Below are 19,783 nucleotides of genomic sequence, written 5' to 3' on the forward strand. Positions count from 1 at the left end.
AGGCATCAAGTTTTAGTCTTGATATCACGGTTCCAGTTCCTTCAATTTGAATGGCCAAACCAGACCAGATTATTGAGGTCTATATAAGGTGCAGCCTTCTTCTTTGTTCTACTAATGTGCACTTTATTAAAATTTTAGTCACAAGCCATAGGAATATAAAAAGAAAAGAAAAAAAGGCCTAGATAAAAAAACAAACAAACAAACAAACAAAAAACACACATTTGTGTAATTGGATATCTGACTTAAAGATATAATGGCAATTGTCCAGAATGACAACTAGCTATATAAATGGTATAGGGCAGGGCTTTTCAATCTTGCCACAGACCCCAAATAGAATCATGCTTGTGTGAGGGACCCCTCAAATTTTCCAAACTCTTGAAAGACAGCTTAATATTGTAAATATGTGGAAAATATTTTGTTTTTATGTTTTTTTTACATGAATTACATATTTTTTCCTACTCATTACAGCACTGTATTGTTATATGTATTATTAATTTATTTGTTTTTTTATTTAATTTACTTATTTTAATTGAATTTTTTATATGTATACTATATATATATATACATATATATATATAATAATTAAAATTAAAATAAGTAAATTTAATTTTTTTATATGTATACTATATTATATAATGTTATCTTTTATTTCTATTAATGCAATTTATTTATTTGTTTTGTAACCTTATTTATATTGTTTATTTATTGCATTTACATTTACATTTAGTTATTTAGTAGATGCTTTTATCCAAAGCGACATATTATCTTTTATTTTTTCTATCTATCTATCTATCTATCTATCTATCTATCTATCTATCTATCTATCTATCTATCTATCTATCTGTCTGTCTGTCTGTCTGTCTGTCTGTCTGTCTGTCTGTCTGTCTGTCTGTCTGTCTGTCTGTCTGTCATCCATCCATCCATCCATCCATCCATCCATCCATCCATCCATCCATCCATCCATCCATCCATCCATCCATCCATCCATCTATCTATCTATCTATCTATCTATCTATCTATCTATCTATCTATCTATCTATCTATCTTTTTAATTTAATTTAATTTTTACTTTTACACTGGCCACCTCGACCCCCAGTTTGAAAACCTCTGGTATGGGGAAATACATTTACTTATAAACAATTTGGCTATTCATTAAGGGTTATAGGCTGTAGCTGTTCTATTTGATGAAGCGTAATAGTTCTAGTTAGATAAAAGCTTTGGCATATGTTGTGATTGAATCGATTAGACACAAACCAGGCTTTGGCAAGATCGTTCCAAAGAATGAGTGTGCCGCGCGTAATTGCTTATCCACAGCACCATCTAGTGGCTCCATGCCAGTCGTGTAGCGTGATGACGCCCAGCAGCTCGCCAATGAACAGCGCATGCAAAAGAACAGGAAATGTTGCGTAAGAGTTATTTTAGTATGCCCAATTATGTTTAGTTGACATTACTGTTATAATTATTATGATTTGTAGCGTTGGCACTGTAATATATCGGTCTACGACATACTGTGCATTCGTATTCGTAGGCCTATAATAACCCATTTTTGAACAAAACCCCAAAATCTTCAATGGATAATTTCATTAAATAATAATATAATATATTTGTAAATATTACAAAGCTTTATACAGGATGATATCACAAATTCACAATTGTTGTGTTCCAATAAAAAAATCTACACTGAATCTTCAAGGCGACTTGTGAGATGTTGCGTTAAAAACTGCTTGTGGGTTCAGTGACCGCACTTATGATAAACATCAACTCCAAATGATATGTTTCTACTGCTGGATCTTGTATTAGCCTACACGTGTAGAAAAGACGCTCAGCTTCACATCGTTAATCAAGATTTCTGCTGCCTGTGCTCACATTTACATTCTCAAATGTTATGTGATATTCTGTCAAAAAGACATTTGGACAACTTTTTAACATTCTTATAATTTTCTCCTCCAATGCTGCCAGTGAGTGCAGTTGATTGTGTAGATTCTTACTTTAAGGCGTTTTATTTATTTAAATATGTATTTTATTGGATACCTTCACCAATTTAAGACCAAGAAACGACCCGGACAACGACATTTTATTTAATTATGTCTTTAATATTTTTTACACCATTTTCAAATTTCACATATCTTCATTTTCAAGAACATTTCAGTAGTACACGTCCATTTTATTTTAGATGAGCGGAACAGCATTTACAAAGCAAATGTTCGAAGCAGAAAGTGAAAGGTCCGTATGAACAATGATAGCCTACTAAATAAATTACACATGAACAAAAAACACTTTGTAAAGTATAATGAATATAATTAAGACAGAGATAAACAAGCTAGAATACAATATGATATGGAATCATCGTCTTTAATGCTGCAACCAAACCATTTCGGTACCCATTGACTTGCATTGTATGAACAAAAACCAACACAGAAAATGTCTTTTAACATGTTTCACAGAAAAAAAAAAGGTTTGGAAAAACACGAGGGTGAGAAAATGATGATTGAATGTTTATTTTAGGTTAATTATCCCTTTAACTAAGGCACAACTGGTGTAACAGAGTCTGCAGGAAAGCATTTAGTAATCAGAATCAGTGCGTTGTCAGATGGAAGGATATTGTTATTGTTGTTCATCATGCTATGGAATAAAAGGCAATTAAGTAATTTTTTTCCTGCAGTTTCGTGAGCATGTCCCTCGTGTTTACAAGACAAGTTCCTACAATGCCAGAGTTTGTGTGGCTGTGGGAACCATTTACAGGCGTCGCTGTCCATGGTTCTGAAGCAATTATAACCAACAGAATTCCTCAGTCGGATTGAAATATTTAAATTCAATCAACTTACCAAATTATTGCTGGATAATAAGGAGTATGCCAAGATATTCGGACTAAATTCTATTTCTGACCGACTAAGAGATTGCATATAGTTTACACTGCATCTCTGATTTGTGATATTTGAAATTACGTTCTTTGTGTATCAAAGCTTTAGTGACTGACATATTGATGTTCAGTAGCTCAAGTGGGAGTTGGTCGAGATTCTTCATTTTAAGGCTGACGTGGAGGCATAAAAATAACAATTTAAACAGTCATAGAGCTAACATTTTCGTAAGAAAGATGCATACTACAAATGTGTAAAAGATTTCTTTAAACTTTGACCCTTCTTTATAATTGCATTACACATCAATTCGTGCAAATCGTCCAAAACAAGGCAAACATTAAAGCATGATAACAAATTTGTCATTTAAAGGCTATTCATTGCACTGCAATATTTTCATGTTGCCTTAGAACTGATGATTATCATCCTCCTCCTCATTATTAAGAACAAAATAATAATAATAATTCAACGAATAAATTGTATAAAGTCTTAAAGTCATCTTCTCCGCAAAACATCGTCACACTGCATTGCCTTTTGTATAGTCTTTTTTTTTTTTTTTAGTTGTGAAATAAAAAATAGAATTAATCAACCAAGCAAATGAATGGCAAAACAACTTTACACGTAACTCAGCTGTAAAAAAAGGTAGGCTGAAAAATGTACCTTGCCAGTTTAATAGCCTAAAGAACCAGATTTCAGTTTTAAATCCCATACTTATATCGCTGTAAAAAGTCGTGTTTTTATTTTTTTTTACTCAATTGTTTAATATAACGGGTTATAATGCCGTCAAATCAAGTTGGTTAATTGACTTCTCAGTAGGTTTTTTTTTGTGAAGACTAGCGGAATTCCTTGTCATCCTAATTCTGAACACTAGAGGGAGCCTGGAGCACGGCACATTGCACATCTCTGAAACTCCGCGATTCTGTCCATCATCAGAAACCTCTTTAATGACTCCAGCGTTTATACTTTTATCCCGTTTATATAATTAACATTTTATTAATTGTAGCATGCTTATCCCGTTTATTTTATGTAAATATTTTACATATTTTATTTTGTATCTTGTTTAAAAAGTGCTAGAGTTTTCATGTCACAGGTGATTTCAGTTATTCAGTGTCACTCATAACTAATTGCGCTTAATCTAAGTTTAGCATGAAAGGCAATTTGGCAGCAGTTTATCCTTGGATTGGATACTCGGTTCCTGATACAGAACGGGGATGTAAATTGTGTTGTTCATTAGTTTGTAGCATAGGCCTGTGTAAAGATGTTTATAATAGGCTATGCTTTACGGAAGTATCTGTTTTTACACGAGCCTAGTTTGCAGTACTGATAACTTATACAGCTTCTGCGCAATGAACATGAAAATAAACGCCTTAACAGATAAACGACAGGCTATTAATGTAAGATTAATAACTACTACAGTATAAACACCGGCTTTTTTTCCCACAGTCTTTACATCTTATAGCATGGGTCCACATATAGTCTCACCGGTAATCTGATTTTCTCAGTCTCTCCTCTTTTTCTTCTCTTTAACACATTCACACGCCGTTGCTTTTTGTAGAAGAACCAGTATCACGTTTATAATTTCGCCCACAGAGACGTAATCCCTTTGATTATATCTAATACCTGCCAAAACCCAGATGGCATGCCCACCCATCGCTCAGTATGATAATACCACATTGTGAAATCTAGCCATTAATATTAATTTTGAGTCTGCGAATGTGTCTGAACTGCTGAAGCTTAACATTCCTTAAAGAAGGCAAGGCTTGATTTACCAGGGATTATAAGAGCATTCCCATTTCGCATTTCTCCGTCCTTTGAGGTAAAACTTGTATTCAGTGGGATATGTAGATTTAAGGTGGTCAAAGTCTTTCACAGGCGACAGGAAAGGGCCTAAAGCACCTTACGGTCAGTTTGATTTCTTGTGTGAAATAACATTCGTCTTTGCGAAGTGAAGAAATGTAGCTTGCACTGATGTCTTTTATGGAAGTATCTGTGCTTTATTTTTAGGGTCTTTTGTACGAAATAAACATGCTTTCGAAGCGAATGCACGTGGATAAAATAATTTCGATAATAATGCTCACTTTTCTTACAGTGACATTTTACATGGTTAATTACTCAACCGCGATTTGCAGAGCCTGACCCAGATGAACGCGTAAGAGGATAATATCACGATTACAAGCATATCTGAGAGATACGTGCCATTTCATTTAGACCTAGCAGCAAGACAAGGACGATTTAATTCCATCCAGGAGGGTCAGTGTATGACCTTCCCTCCTTATCTGTCTGTAAATCTGTCCAAAGTCTATCGATATGGCCATCCACAAACTAATGTGTGAACCAGACAGTATGGAGATCTTAACATACTAATCGCCACATCTGGCAAACAAAACACTCAGATGAAGAGGCAAAGAAACATTTGGCAAATATCATTTGTTTACTTTTTTCTTTTCACTTGGCTATTGGCTCTGTATTTGGATTAAATCAGTAAAACATGCCTCATTTCTCATTTGTACTGTAATGCTTTGATAAGAACGTTTAAAGAGAATATAGAAATAAATGTGCAATTTTTAAATTAAAATATTAATAATGTGCAATAATAATGTGTAATATGAACGTTGCAATTAATAGGACAAAAATAACAATAATAATAATAAATAAATGAATAAAAATTTAATCGAGAACGTAATTCTCCAACATTCTCCAACTCTGAGGGATTCACAAAATATTTTCTTTGTTTTGCATATTATTTAACACATATTGTTGTTAAAGGTAGGCCTACTAGTATTTACCAGACACTTTGTTTATATCAAATGCTCAGTAACGACTGACAGATGCTCTTTGAGTGCTAAAACTAAAAGTTAAAAAAAATTTGGCCAGATCATGGAATAGTCTTGAAATCTATTACGTTTACAACTGGAATACATGCGGATAAAGAAAAAAATTACAACAAAAAGCCACATAATGCGCATTTTTATCCTGCAAACTCTTTCCAGTTAAAGTTAGTCAAAGATAAATGAACTCACTTGCGCTCTCTCTGTCTCATACACACATAGTGCACGCGAGGGTTTTTACTCAGTGCTAATCTCGTTGGTAAACCATAAATGCCAATAAAGCCCCTCTTTCAACTTGACATCAGCGCTGGACAACAGTTGCAGGAAAACAGATCTGCTGATGAATTGCCAGAGCTAGTGGGAAAATGAGAGGAGTGAAGCATGAACAGGGCGTTGGGCGTTGATTTATCGCATAAGCCCTCGGTCATTTCCATATATTAAAATGCATCCAAGGGGCCAGTCAGTCAATTTCCTTGAGCCACTACCCGTGGAAGGCAAGCACATGTCTTGCTTTTTTCCCCCTTCTCTGACCCATGCACCAATATTCATTTGGTAGTCTTAATTAGTGAAACCCTATATTTAGCCATGAAAGTCGCATTTTAATAAAGTGATCTACCAGCAACAGTCATGGTATTATGTAGGTTTGGTAATCTGGTTTTTGTGTCATCCACAGGGCCTCGCGCACTGAGCTGAAACGTTATTTTAAGCATGAATCTGTCATCGCACTTTCCTCTCACTCTCATTTCCAATCGCTTCCTCTGTCACTCTCTCACACAAAAGCACTTTATCTGTACGAGCGAGCGCGTGACCGTGCATTGGAGAGATGGATATTGCAATGCATTTAACGTCTGGCTGATTTATGATGGGATCAGTCGCATTGTCATTTACATATTGAGATTCTGTTTGTACGCGGCGCTTTGTTGCTGCCTGATAGCTTCCACTCCTGAAGGAGGTGTAAACGCTCCGTTTGCTCTGATCAATGTCCGCCTGGAGCAGGGACAGACTTTCAGAAAAGTAAAAATGGGGAAAAAAATGCTTCCATCAGCCAGTGGCCTGAGTGCGCACGTGCCATGGTTAGTGTTACTGAAATGCATGAACATCCTCAAATTTGCCCAGCACCGAAAGCTTATACAGAACGATTGTTCAGTCAAAAGCAAACGCTGTTTACTCACGTCGCATCCTAAGCACATTAATATTTGCTATTCATGCGTAAGGAAATATTACTTTTGATTTTTGAAGAGATTGTTGCATGCAAACTTAAAGTTTTCACAGTAACCTGTAATCACGGTTTCCGACAACAGCAAACCTCACAACTTCAAAAAAAAAAAAAACAATGCAATCTTTCTGTGGGATGCAAGAACTGCAGAGCACAATCCCTCTTGAGAGGTCCTAAAGGAATCCGTGATGTATTTCTGTCAATCACGCTGCACGATCGCAGAAATAGATGCTTAAAAACAAAAGTCCTAATAAGAGCCAAAACAGCGTGATTCGGTATATAATAACCTTCTATGCTTACTTTTGATTATCCAGAAACCACTTTATGCTGGTGCTTTAAAGAGCCTAGAAATCAAAGCAATTGTCTGAATGAGCTATTATAAAATGCAAATAATCATATAGCGAGATCAAGAACCCTTCATGTTTCTTTGAATACTGTTCTTTGCTTAAAGCACCTTATTATTATTATTATTATATGTTTTATAAAGAATTATATAATTTACGCGCTAGACTCTTAAAATTGCTTTAAATGTATGTAGCTCCCTTTGTGCATGCTGGAGAATAGTGCGCTGCACTGAAACGAAATCAAAGGCTTTATATATAGAAAATTCAGATCGATACGGTGCTTTTAATCATATGCACTTGTTGAGAACAATGACCTGAAAAGCATCGGCACAGTCAGTGTGGTACAGTCGAGCGAATCCATTGGCGTTCCCCGATAGCCCTCGCGCAGAGTTGACCTTTTTACTCTGCGCAAACCTGACTCAACTTTCGCGTAAAGATCTGACACCTCGCGCCGAAAAAACAAAACAAAACAAAAAAAACCACACATGCACCAGCACAGCGATCAGTCTTGGTCCAGAAACAAAGATGTCAGCGTATAAACCTGCAAAGCAGTTTCACTCACTCGCTCGCTCGCTTGCTCACGGGTCATGTATTATCTCCAGCATTCGACTTCAATTCCGATCGGTTCCCTATTGAATTGTGCCTTTTCCCCGCAGACTGTCACTTGTTCACGCAGCCTCTGCTTTGAGTCTCTGGAGCAGTCGCTATAGTCTAGTCGTACTTCTACTAGTTCGCAGGGGTGTCTCTCTCTTCCTCCCACCTCGTGGATTGAACTAGCTTGTCATCGCGTTCGGTTATACGCTTCATGTCTCTTTAATTTCGAATGCATTGGCGCTGTTTACAGCATCTTTATATTTCTAAAACCACGCGGCGGCGGTTTACTGACACTCCCCTCCTCCCCCCAGTCGCCATTCTCTATATGAACACATCTGAAAGTTATTACCCCGTCCCCTTTCTTTCTAGTGGGCTGCTCCCACAATCTATTCGTCAGTGTGTTGTTATATTTTTACAATTACACTCTTGTAGTATTTAAGTCCCACCTACATCGCGAGCGAGTGTCCTATGCCGCTCTCTATGTGATGTCCCTTAAGTTTCTGTATGTTCTGGAGGAATGTGGCAGCGCACGCGGCGGTTGAACACACATGCCCCGACTCGGAACCTGTCTGTCCTGTTCGCGCAACCCGATCGGGTGTCTCGCCGAGAAGCAGCTTACGCGCTACCTTAGACTGACTGTTTGACCAGGAGTTGAGTGACTGTGTTTGAAGCACCATCAGTGTCCACTACGAAACCTTATATGCGAGGTTCCTCTCACCCTCTCTTTGTATATATAGCATGTCCGGCCCCCTTGAATCTCCTGTCCATTGGCTTTTCGTGCTCTGTTTTCCTGCGTCCACCCCCAGCGCGAGAGAGAGAGAGAGCGCGCGCGCACACACACACACACACACACACACACACACTCGCCGCAGCTCACATAGCTTTCATTAAACATACCCCCCCCTCTCTCTCTCTTTCTGTGTGTGCGTGTCTCTCGTTCTCTCTCTCTCGCCTCTTGTCCGGCCCCCTGATCTTTCTGTCCATTGGCTTCTTCGGGTCTATTTTTTCATGTCCAGCCCCTAATGAGTGTCCATTGGTTTTGTTATTTCCACTCCCTCCTCCCACTCCACGGCTTTGCCCTGCCCATGTTCTGTATGTCTGTGTCCATCCATCTCCTGACGTTCAAGTTCGCAGGGACGTCACGTCCGCACTTGAACTTGCAGCTCAGGGGGGCTTTTGCCATTTTTTCATCTCTCTCTCTCTCTTTTCAAAAAAGCCATGACGGCTATCCCACAATCCATCTTCCCTGCGCCATCTTTATATTATTTCTAATTTATTTTGGATGTCAAAGGCATTGATGAAGATATTTTCTCTGGAGTCTCCCTTCTAACCCGGCTCTCCCGATGTGAACCGAGCTGAAAGCCACCACCAACCACCATGTCTCGCCGCAAGCAAGGCAAACCCCAGCACTTAAGCAAACGGGATTTTTCGCGTAAGTAAAGACAAATATATGTTGTGCCCGTTCGCTTTACCTGTTTTTGGCTGCGTTCTGTAGCGTTGAGTTGCTGGAGAGGAGCGTAATTCTCAGTGAAGACACACTGGACACTGGACAGCGCAGATCAACTGGACTTTAGTGAGGAGAGCGTTCCCATCTCTGAAATGCCTTTACGCGCACCCTCGTCCGCCGAAATGCCACAAAAGTTTGCTTTCCATCGCTGTACTTGGAGAAGTTCGTGCCGACTCGGTGTTTAGGCGCATATGTCTTGGCTCTCATGCCCTAGTCGCTTTGACCACTTAAGAGCAAGCGCTCACATATACCGGACAGTGGTGGGTATATGCACGCGTGCTTTCGCTCGCTTATTTACGCTCACATATCGTGGAATGTCCCGTAACGCTGTCTGTCTGTGATTCTGGGTAGGATTTCCCCCCTCTCGCACTATTTTTGGAAGATTTTCAAAGAGTGGAAGTGAATTTTGATTGGGAAAAATCTCGTGTCCGACTGTTTACAAGCGCCGCGTGCGCATACTACCCACTGCCAGCAAATAGAGCACGATAGTCGACTGTGTGAGACTAACATTGCAGCGCAAGACATCTGCATATAAAATCTATTCGAATTTTAAACTTTAGCTTTTCTTACATTTGAAGACAAACGCGATTCAGATATGGGCTTTCGCTTAAAAGCAATAGGAGACGATTTTACGCTACGCTCTTTGCAGTTTCGTGTGCATTTATACAAGGATAATTCGATTTCACTTAGGCCTGATTTTTGTCTTAAATGTCGGTGACAAAGGTAAGACGAAACCTAAATGTAATGCAACTATTCAGATACAAGTGTATCAAGAAAACCAACCAGTTTTGCTCTTTTTGTATGCACACATTCCTAGCCCACTACTACAGTTCTCCGAATTATCATTCCAATTATTATTATTTTTTACTCTAAACATGCCTTGAATGACTATGGTAGGTAGCATTTTTGTAAATAAAGTCTGCTTCGTATTTTACGGACCTGAAATGTTGTCAGGAGCACGACGAAACGAAAACATTTTAGCTCCTGTCTTCTTGTCTTCAGATTTTTACCCTTTGATAGGCTTATCTCAAACGTAAAGCTGCAAAAACATTAGTCCGCGTTTTATTAGATAAACATGTTTGACACAAATCCCGAGTTGTTGTAACATTGTAAAGTATCGTGTAACATTATTGGGTTTCCGCACACAGGCTGTGGGATCTCAGCGCGGGTTACTTCGTGTGTTCGCTGCTGTTCGTGTCAGAAATACACCGCTAGGGGGCAGACGACGATCATAAACTAGACTCGATTCTTTATCTATATTTGACCATATGTTAGCAAGAGCGAAACGTATTGCAGGCTATATGAACTTGTAACTGTCTTTTTTTTACCCCGTCCTGACCTGTTATGAAATGTAGAATTTTTATACCTTGTAGTTTGTAATAGATCAAGTAAACTAACAAAGGATGTTCAGGCAATAATAGACCAAATGTAGTTTATCTTGATAGACTTTGCCATCTAATTCATAATTACACAGAAAGCAGTTATTTTTAAAGTGAAAGAGTCATTCTAACGAAGAAGCTGTTATTGCAAATGACTTTACTGAAATCCAGCTTTAAATGTTGACGTTCAGGCTACACACAGATTTTTGAGCTATTTGAAATTATTATCAGCATTTTTTTTTAAATTAAGCTGTTTTTGTTTTTAAACACTTGCATTGATTTTTAAATCTTTAAAAATGCTCTCAAAAACAGTTTTAAATTCAATATTGTTTTTAGTGCCAGCGCTGATTGTAGTGGAATTTAAAGCAATTGGGGAAATTTAATATAATGCAGCTTTCCACAGTTTTCACACATTCTAAGCAAACTTAATTTGTTTTTGAACGATCTAGATTGTCCAATATTCTTTTGTAACATATTTATAGAATTTGCTTTTTTATGCATGGTCAGTCGTGTAAAGTTTCTGTAATATAACTCAAACATATGCATACATGCGGATATCTTTAGATCGCAGCTGCGATGGTAAAACAAGTACATAATATAATTGTTATTGCTAACTGAAGTGTTGAATATAAGCTGTTATTTTAATGTAACGTATTTTATTACAGCTGAAATAGCCTATGTATGATACCAACTTTAGAAGTTCTCGCTCGGCATTATTATTAAATCATGACTGAAGTTTTGCATATATCGATTATCTCTGTGTTTGATCACAATCACACCTAACTGGAAGTTCTACAGCTGTTATCATTACGAATTCATTACGAATCAATTTCAATATGAATCCCTCTGTATCTAGGAATCAGTTCACTTTAAATCGAGTAGGCTTTCTTTTATTTATTTGAATGGCGAGCAGTTAATCTCGAAAAAACCCCAAAACAAAACAAATCTACGTAACAGCGAAAAGCATTACTACATATAGAAGGGAAATTTATCACACTTCGTTTTTGTCCTTCATGTGCAAATGTGTCAGATATTATCCTCATAAGCACCGTCTGGGAGATACTCCATATCTGCCCCTCAATATCTGCCCCAGACTGGGCTGAAGTAAATTTAACCGCCCTGCACATGATCCTAACACCTTTTTATCAAAATCTGTACCAATCATCACCCACTAAAATTAAAATCTATTTTTTGATTCTCAGTGGCTTTAGGTTCATTAAAGCATGAAATTGGCAGCTTATAAAGAAGGTCAAGATTCTTAACCATTAGGAAGCTAGTGTAACCTCTGCGCAAAATTTAACTAAACAACCATTATAAAAATACCTGCTTATGTGTGTGTGTGTGTGTGTGTGTGTGTGTGTGAACCTTACAGCTAACTTAATCGAGAGGGGGAAAAAGCTAAAAAGCTAAAAGCCTTTACTGTGTGAAGCTTGTATTGTTGCAGCTGTGACTTGTGTTGGCTTTTCTGTATATCTACACGTGTTGTCCATGCAGTCATTTCATGGTCCAGATGTGTGTATGGTTGAGTGAAACAAAGAGTCAGACTGAGATGAATTTACTGTAGTTTTAGACACAGATGTTAATGCACCAAAGCAAATATTACAAAAAAGTGTTGCCCCTACTGTTATATCATAATAAATCATATGTTAATAAGATGTCAAGCCCTTGCTATTAGTTACATGAATATTATGGTTTATGCTTGTTCACTGAAGTTTAACTGACAGTGACTAATTGATTTTATTTAATGTTTATTATTATTTTCATCATTTTTCATAACTTTAAGGTAATTACGGATCAGAAATTTAAAAGATGGATCTGAAATGATACACTGAATTAAAGTGGTGGATTAACATAAAATGTGTATCCTTGTTCTTTTTATCCTGTTATGTGCTCCCTCGTCTTGACTGCGTTCATTACAGCACCCAGTCTCTAATATTACCTCTGCTTTTCGTTCCCTCTGTGTCGCATATGGATTCTTCCTGCGTGCAGCCGAGCCCCTGTCAGCCGTGGTCTCGGAGGAGAGGCAGGAACAGCGCGGGCTGGTACAGGTAGCTCCAGAGGGAGACCAGGACCTGCTCACCTGTGGCCAGTGTCAGATGAACTTCCCTTTGGGAGACATCCTTATTTTCATTGAGCACAAAAGGAAGCAGTGCAATGGCACTTTGTGCATGGACAAAGCAGTGGATAAGCCCCCCTCGCCCTCGCATGGTGAGCTGAGGAGAGCCTCCAACCCCGTGGAGGTGGGCGTCCAGGTCACGCCGGAGGACGATGACTGCTTATCGACGTCTTCTCGAGGAATCTGTCCCAAACAGGAAAACATTACAGGTAACCTCATCCCATGTGATTTGTCTTTTAAATATAGAAGGGCTGTGCGTGTATTTGTGTGAGGAACATTCATGGTGGAGCCGAGTTGTTGTGTGGGCCACATATCGTAGACACATGTCCTTTCTCAGTGGGGCGTCTTGATGGCAGCTCTGAAGACGTATCAGAGTGCTGAATATTTAAAAGCTGTGGGGCAGGAATATAAGGGGGTATATTCAATCAAACTTCAGAGTGAGAAGCCATTACGAAGACCAAAAGAGGAACCGGCATTACTTCATAGACTACAAAGATAGTAAAAAAATAAATAAAAATTTAAATCTGATTTATTATCTCAAGATCATCGCTGCTTGGAATCAAGGATCTCCTTCAGATGGACTCTGTGGGATTTGGATAATTAAACTCAGATTCAAACCGTAGATCACACATTCCCACCACCGACTTCATGCTTCAGTTTAGCACATTTGCACTTTGTGTTTTAAATCCTTTTTCTCTGGTAACTTGCCGTTCACTCTCCATAGTAATCAAATGAGGCCCAAAGTGGCAGACTGTGACTTAAAAGTTGCAGATTTGTTAAAGTAGATTGCAAAGGGGGTGTTCTTTATGGCACGATGGACTGCTCATCCCTACTGGGAGGAGAAAAAAAAAGGGATTGAGAGGGGGAGATTTTGGCACTGGAGGGGCGGTTCGAGGAGTCCTTGCTGTGACAGGAGAGGCCATCCCCCTCGGTGTGTGTCCATAGGCTTATGGGAAATGCCTCTCTGTGCTGCACAGCCTCTCTCATGTGGTCTCGACAGATGTATCTTGATTTCGTTGTGGGTTCTTGCACAGCCACATCTTATCCGTATAAATGCACGCCTGCACATTTTCATTTTCTGTCAAAAAAGGAAAGGAAATGGAAGGCCGTTCGAGTATTTTGGTTTGTCAGGAAACAATAACACAATGCTAATTATTTGTTTTATTTTTGTGGATGTGTGTTTTAATTAGCGGTTGGCTTTATGCACTATTTTAATCACAGAAAATACAGTCATAAAAAAGATAGTCCTTAATTTCCACTGCAAACAACTTAAAATAAAGGCAACCCTGAAATCTTAGAGCAGCGTAAGTCTAATATTGCTTAAACTGAGCGTTAAGGGAAATGAACTGCTTTGAGTTGTCGGTGTGTTATTATATGTGCATGAGTGTTTTGTGCTATTGGGGCGATTTAGAGTGGCTGTTTTTTAAATGTAGAAAATGTGAGAGTGAAACTTTCCAGTCTGTTTTTCTGGCCTGGCTTTACGTTTGGCCATTCTCTGGTCTGCCTCAAAGATCAGGTTCCAGGAAGCGTCTGGGTCCAGTTAGCCCCATCAGCAGTCATTTGGACTTGACCCTTTGCTCTGGGCTAATTATCGTCTGCTGAGTTCAAGTATCAAGTTGTTTTCCAAAAGTTCCAACTTGCATAGTTTGAGAAGCCTCCTAGTGTGTGCATATAAATGTTTACAATAATCTGCTGTGGAACGCAGTTTTGTGCTATAGTACATTTAAATTTGATCAGATATGGAGGCTGAATGGGGTCATTTGTGTCTGCTTGCCCTCTTTGTTTTAAGCATGTTGATGCAGTTTCAGAACAAATTATACAACCTTTATGCGAGCCGGCTATCGCACATGTCTCTTGTTTCTGTCAGCCGCTAAACTGGGTTATTAAACTCATTTACATCATAATGTATCAGGGTTCAGCTGATAGCGTTGGGTCACTGATATTATGTGTGCTTGTTATTATTATTTTTTTTTTAAACAATTTTGTGGGAAGGTCCATAACAGCTTCTCAGCATGTTACTGAATCTGCTGCCATTGCAGGTCAGACAGGGAAGAGATATTAATTAAACATATTATAGACGATTTCAGACATAACATATTCAAGGTTAGTTGTGACTGCAGCTTACCATGAATGTATAAACCAGAATAATTTGAGTGTGTGTGTGTGTGTGTGTACCTGGGTTAGAGGTGCTCTAGAACATCACAAAACTGCAAGGTTGAAGGAAAGCTGATAGTTCAATGCTTTCAAGGAAAACATTTTTATTATATATTTATCATTATATATATATATATATATATATATATATATATATAGTAATTCTATATTTTTTAAAGAAAACATTTTTATTCTGTTTTCTACAGTCTTTCTATTTTTAAATCTTGTATATATTATTTTATTATTTTTTATATATTATTTTATTGTTACTTTAATTTGTTTATTTTTTGTTTATTGTCATGTTTTTAATTTTCTTTTATATATTAAATGTTATTATTTAATCTATTTTTAAGATGGATATTTAGACTATGGTTCAGATGACCAAATAAGGCAATTGGTATGTGTGATGTAACAACTCCATTTCCATATAGAGCTGCTCAGTGTGAGAAAAGGCAGTACCTGTCACAGAGGAATGGATTTGCTGTGTGAGCATAGAAAGTGGCAATACACATGTGTGTGACTGTGTATTACCCCAAATAGCTCAATGTATCCTGGTGAGGAGGCCTTACTAGAGAGAAATTAGACCTTCTACTCTCTCTCATGCAGGGATTTGATACAGTCATAATGTATTTATTTAATTTTTAATCCCTAAATGAGATTTTGAATCCTTTCAATTCTTGAAAATGGCAAAAAATTAGACAGGTTGACACAAAAGTGTCTCGTTGAATGAATGCTCTTCCCAGAGCTTTGAATCCGCTCTGTTGATATAATCGGCATCGTGTCCTTTGCTGCACAATATAAGACGTCTGATGAAATGTAAAAATTATGCAGAGTAACATCCTATGATCTTCTGTTTCGCAACGCCTTGTCCAAAAACATGTCGATGGAACAGATTGAATTCGCTTTGGCTCGCGATATGGGGCCATTTGGAGCTCTGAACTTTTTTTTTTTATCAAGCACTTTTCAAGACTCTGTCTTACGCTATGGCAGCCCTTCAGAAATTATGACTGCTCTCCAATAAATCGGCAGATTAGATCGGACTAACACTGCTGCCATGCAGAACGGACCTCAATACAGATAATTGTTTTTTAAATGGCCTTTGCTGGGTGGGTTTTTAATGCCTCTAACTCTCCTGCTCGCTCACTCGCCCATTTTGTCACTCTCTCCCTCTCTGGTATGCATATGGCTGTAGCAGTCAATGTAAATCAGGGGCATCCAATTAATATTGAATCAATTACACTGTGTGCAATTGTCTGGCATGTGAGCTGCCTGCAATTTTCTGTGCCAAAATGTGACCCAAATGAGTGGCTTAACAAAGACCCCAGCAATTTAAGCTTTTTTTTTCCTTATTTTTTTTTTCTTCCTCCTTTTTTAAATCACATATTATCTGGAGCTTGACGATCTGTCATGATCATAATTATCATCAAAGCGCCTTTCTGGAGTTCAGCTGCGAGGGAGCGAGTGTGCTGACACTGATCGTTTTTTAAGAGGACTTGTGAGGAGCAGCGTTAGCTGACGTTCGGTCATCAGTGAGAGCCAGTTGTTTTTATTTTCCGAACCGGCCCACGCAGTGTGTGTGTTTTTGACAGATGTAGTAGATTTTCTTTAGAGACACATGTGTAAATATGCATGTATACAGAGGCCGCTTAGTGTCACAAGATCATTTTATTTGTGCAAATGTGTGTGTTTGCTGCCACGGCTTAATATGGGGCGACACCCAAACCTTGCTTGTTTTTGTTTTTTGTTTTTTTTTTACAAAAGAAAATGAATTTTCAGGAAGCGATAAAGAGACATGTCTTACCCAAGCGGCAATGGCGCCCTGGAAGCGGCGCCTCTAATTTTCCAAACCTTTTTATTTCCCTCCACCGGCAGAGTTTCTTCATACACAAGACCGGTTGTCCCTTTCAAAGAACACCGTGCTGTTGTATGCCCATGTGTGTTTGTATCTAGTCACTACATATGTGTATCATCTCCTGTCTGATCTTGGAAAAAATAGCATTAGCGAATGTGTGTGTGAGAGGTGTGCAGAGCTTTTCCAGAGGGAAGAGGTGTAATAATAGCACAGAATGATGTTTAATTCTCTTGGAGCTGTTTTGCTGCATGTGGAGATGTGTCTCGCAGCATCCCTCACAGAAACATTGTGATATTCTGCATCCTCGGGCTTGATTTGCATGATAGAGTCGGCTCGGTGCTGTGGGGGTGGACGGCTTCCTTTCATTCGCCATTCTCATCTAATGGGCTACAGCACACATTTTTTGTTGGGTTGGGAATTTTGTGTTGCATGAGAAAAAAAAAAAGAGAATCCATTTTTATGTTATTTGTGCAATACATATTTGTATTCAGTTCAAATTGAGAGATATTATATGAAAAATTTATATTTGAAGGCTTTAAACCTTAAAAATTACATCGTTTTTACCTGTTTTTTTTTGCACCAAAGCCGGCGTGCAAGGAAACAAAGGTATTTAGCAGCCAGACGGGCACTGCCTGGCACGGTGCCACCCTCCCCGTCTCAGTTCTCCCACCCCCGCACCCCTTCATACGCTCTTAGCACCCAATGACGCTCTCACCCCCCCCCCCCATCCCTGCCTCCTGCAGACAATGGCATCGCCTCCTCCATCACAAGAGCAGAAATACCCGGCTCTCTCCTTTCTGTCTATCCTCATCTCCATAATGCCACCTGATCACGCCGTCTTTCTGGGACTACCTCGAGCGATTGCTTTGTCTTTCCGCCGGATGTTAGGTGAAAAATAAAAGCTATGCAAAAACGTTAAGTTCGAAAAGTTCGATTTTAGGTCCGTGAGAAGTGTGATTATGCCTCTGTGGAGAGATTTTGTGATCGTTTTACTGATATTCAAGCTCTCCTCTGGTCTGATCTCCTCGTTTTATTTGCGCCAACATGTGTGTGTGTTTTGTATGTGGGTGGACGCATACAGACCCACTGGGTCCTGTCGTATTGCAGCTCTCAAATTGTGTCAGATGTTTTAGAGGAACGTGTCCATAAAAATGTTTATGTACTACAAAGCATATTTATAAATCTCTGCGGATTACAGACAGCTTCTATAAACACAGATAGTAATGGTGCAGAATTGCTAGGCCGTGTGTGTGTGACTGCGAGAGGCCTGTGCGTTTGTTTGTGGTTTTCTGCAGCCATGAGGTGTGTGTGTGAGTTGGCACTAGTACTGCAGGACATCCTTCAGCGGCCAATGCCAAAGAGAAATTGGCATGGAGCAAGGCTGGAGGCATCGGGTGGGCTTCAGGAGGGGTGTCCTCCACTACTCTGTTTACCTTTTACACACACACGCTGTCAGACACATGCAATGGTCTCGTCACTGCTTCAGAGCTAGGCTAGTTAATTTTTTCACTTCTTTCTTTTTGCTCTATCCCTACTGGTATCGTCAGGCGGACACAACTCCACTACGAGGTCACCTTGACCAGCTATGCCCGCGCCAGCCGGGTCGCTCAATACGATCAATTCATCTGGGCTCTAATGGTTACAGATGGCAGGACTTGAGTCTCTACAGACACCTTCAGCTCTCTGTGTTTTTTCTTTCTTTTCCCTTCCTGTCTGTTTTGTCGCTCCTTCTATCATTCTGTCTCTACTAATCTCTAAAAGGGGTCCACTTCCCACCTGTAGGGTAAAAAATCACAAATGAGATAAATTTAATATCTCAACAATTGCTCCAAACGACGCTGAGATAATTTTTTTTTTTGCTGATATCTCAGATTTTTCTCCTCAGAAATACCTCAGAAGAGATCTCAGATTTGTCAAGATATCAAAGTCTGCAATCAAATGAGATATTAGTATGAACTCAAACATTTCTTATCAAATTTTTTGAGAACTGAATTATCTGAGATATAGTTTTAATTTGATTTAAATTTATTTAATTTGATATTTCTTGTTGGTATATAAACAATTATCTCAGTTGTGTCTGTTTTTAATTTCTCTTAAAGAATTTTATGAGAAATATCTCTTTAGAACTTTTACTAACCTTTTCTCCTAAAATTCCTTTTTTACATAGCCAATAATTAGGTCAGGTTTTGTTGTAATATCATGCTTCTCAGATTTTCTCTTCAGAAAATTACTTTGGAATCTCATTGCTTTAGAAAAGTTCTTAACAATGTCTGAAAACTGCTAAGATTTGCCAAGATTCCAAAGTCTGCAACCAAATCTCAATATGAATGATCACATTCTTCCAAGATTGACAAGTTTCATTTGATTTTAATTTATCCTCTTTCATTTTCTTGTTTATATGTAAGCTTTCATCTCATTTATGTCTATTATTATTTCCCCTAGAGTTTTTTCTCCTAAAGCAAAACAAAGAATTTAAGAAATTTCTCCTAAAGCAAAACATCTGGGGAAAGGTCAGTTTGGTTTCAGATGTTTTAATTTGTTACTTGAAACTATAAAGTCAACTGAACTATAAAAGAGCAAGATTTTTGGAATCTTAAAACCTTAGGAGTTCTTATCAATATCTCGAACTGTGCTCAGTGTTGCCAATATACCAAAGTTTGCCATCAAATGACATCTTGAAATAAACTTGAACGTGTTTTATCAAATTCTTCCAGATCTGAATTATCTAAACTATAATTTGATATTTTACACATTAGTTTTCTCATTTGTGAGAAGTTGTTTCATTTGTGTCTATCTTTATTTATCCTACAGGATTTTAAATGAAACCTCTGATAAATCCTTAACTTTGTTTCAGATGTTTATCCTAAAATTCTTTTTTCCCCCTCTTATAGTTGTTACTTAAAACTCAAACCCACCTGACCTATAAAAGAGCAAGCTA

At 38.4% G+C, this 19,783-nt stretch overlaps 1 protein-coding gene across 1 annotated transcript in view; it reads left to right on the forward strand.

Annotated features, from left to right (window-relative positions):
* The first annotated feature begins 8,937 nt into the window (after nt 1–8,937).
* LOC306882229 (B-cell lymphoma/leukemia 11A-like) overlaps nt 8,938–19,783 on the forward strand; it is a 57,308-nt gene continuing 46,462 nt past the window's right edge. Inside the window, exons 1-2 of the mRNA XM_079436727.1 lie at nt 8,938–9,269; nt 12,713–13,048. Coding sequence (XP_079292853.1) covers nt 9,215–9,269; nt 12,713–13,048 — 391 coding nt within the window. The 5' untranslated portion in view covers nt 8,938–9,214. The remainder of the gene's footprint in view (nt 9,270–12,712; nt 13,049–19,783) is intronic.

This window comes from Barbus barbus, assembly GCF_936440315.1.
Source record: "Barbus barbus genome assembly, chromosome: 16".
Classification (NCBI taxonomy): domain Eukaryota; kingdom Metazoa; phylum Chordata; class Actinopteri; order Cypriniformes; family Cyprinidae; genus Barbus; species Barbus barbus.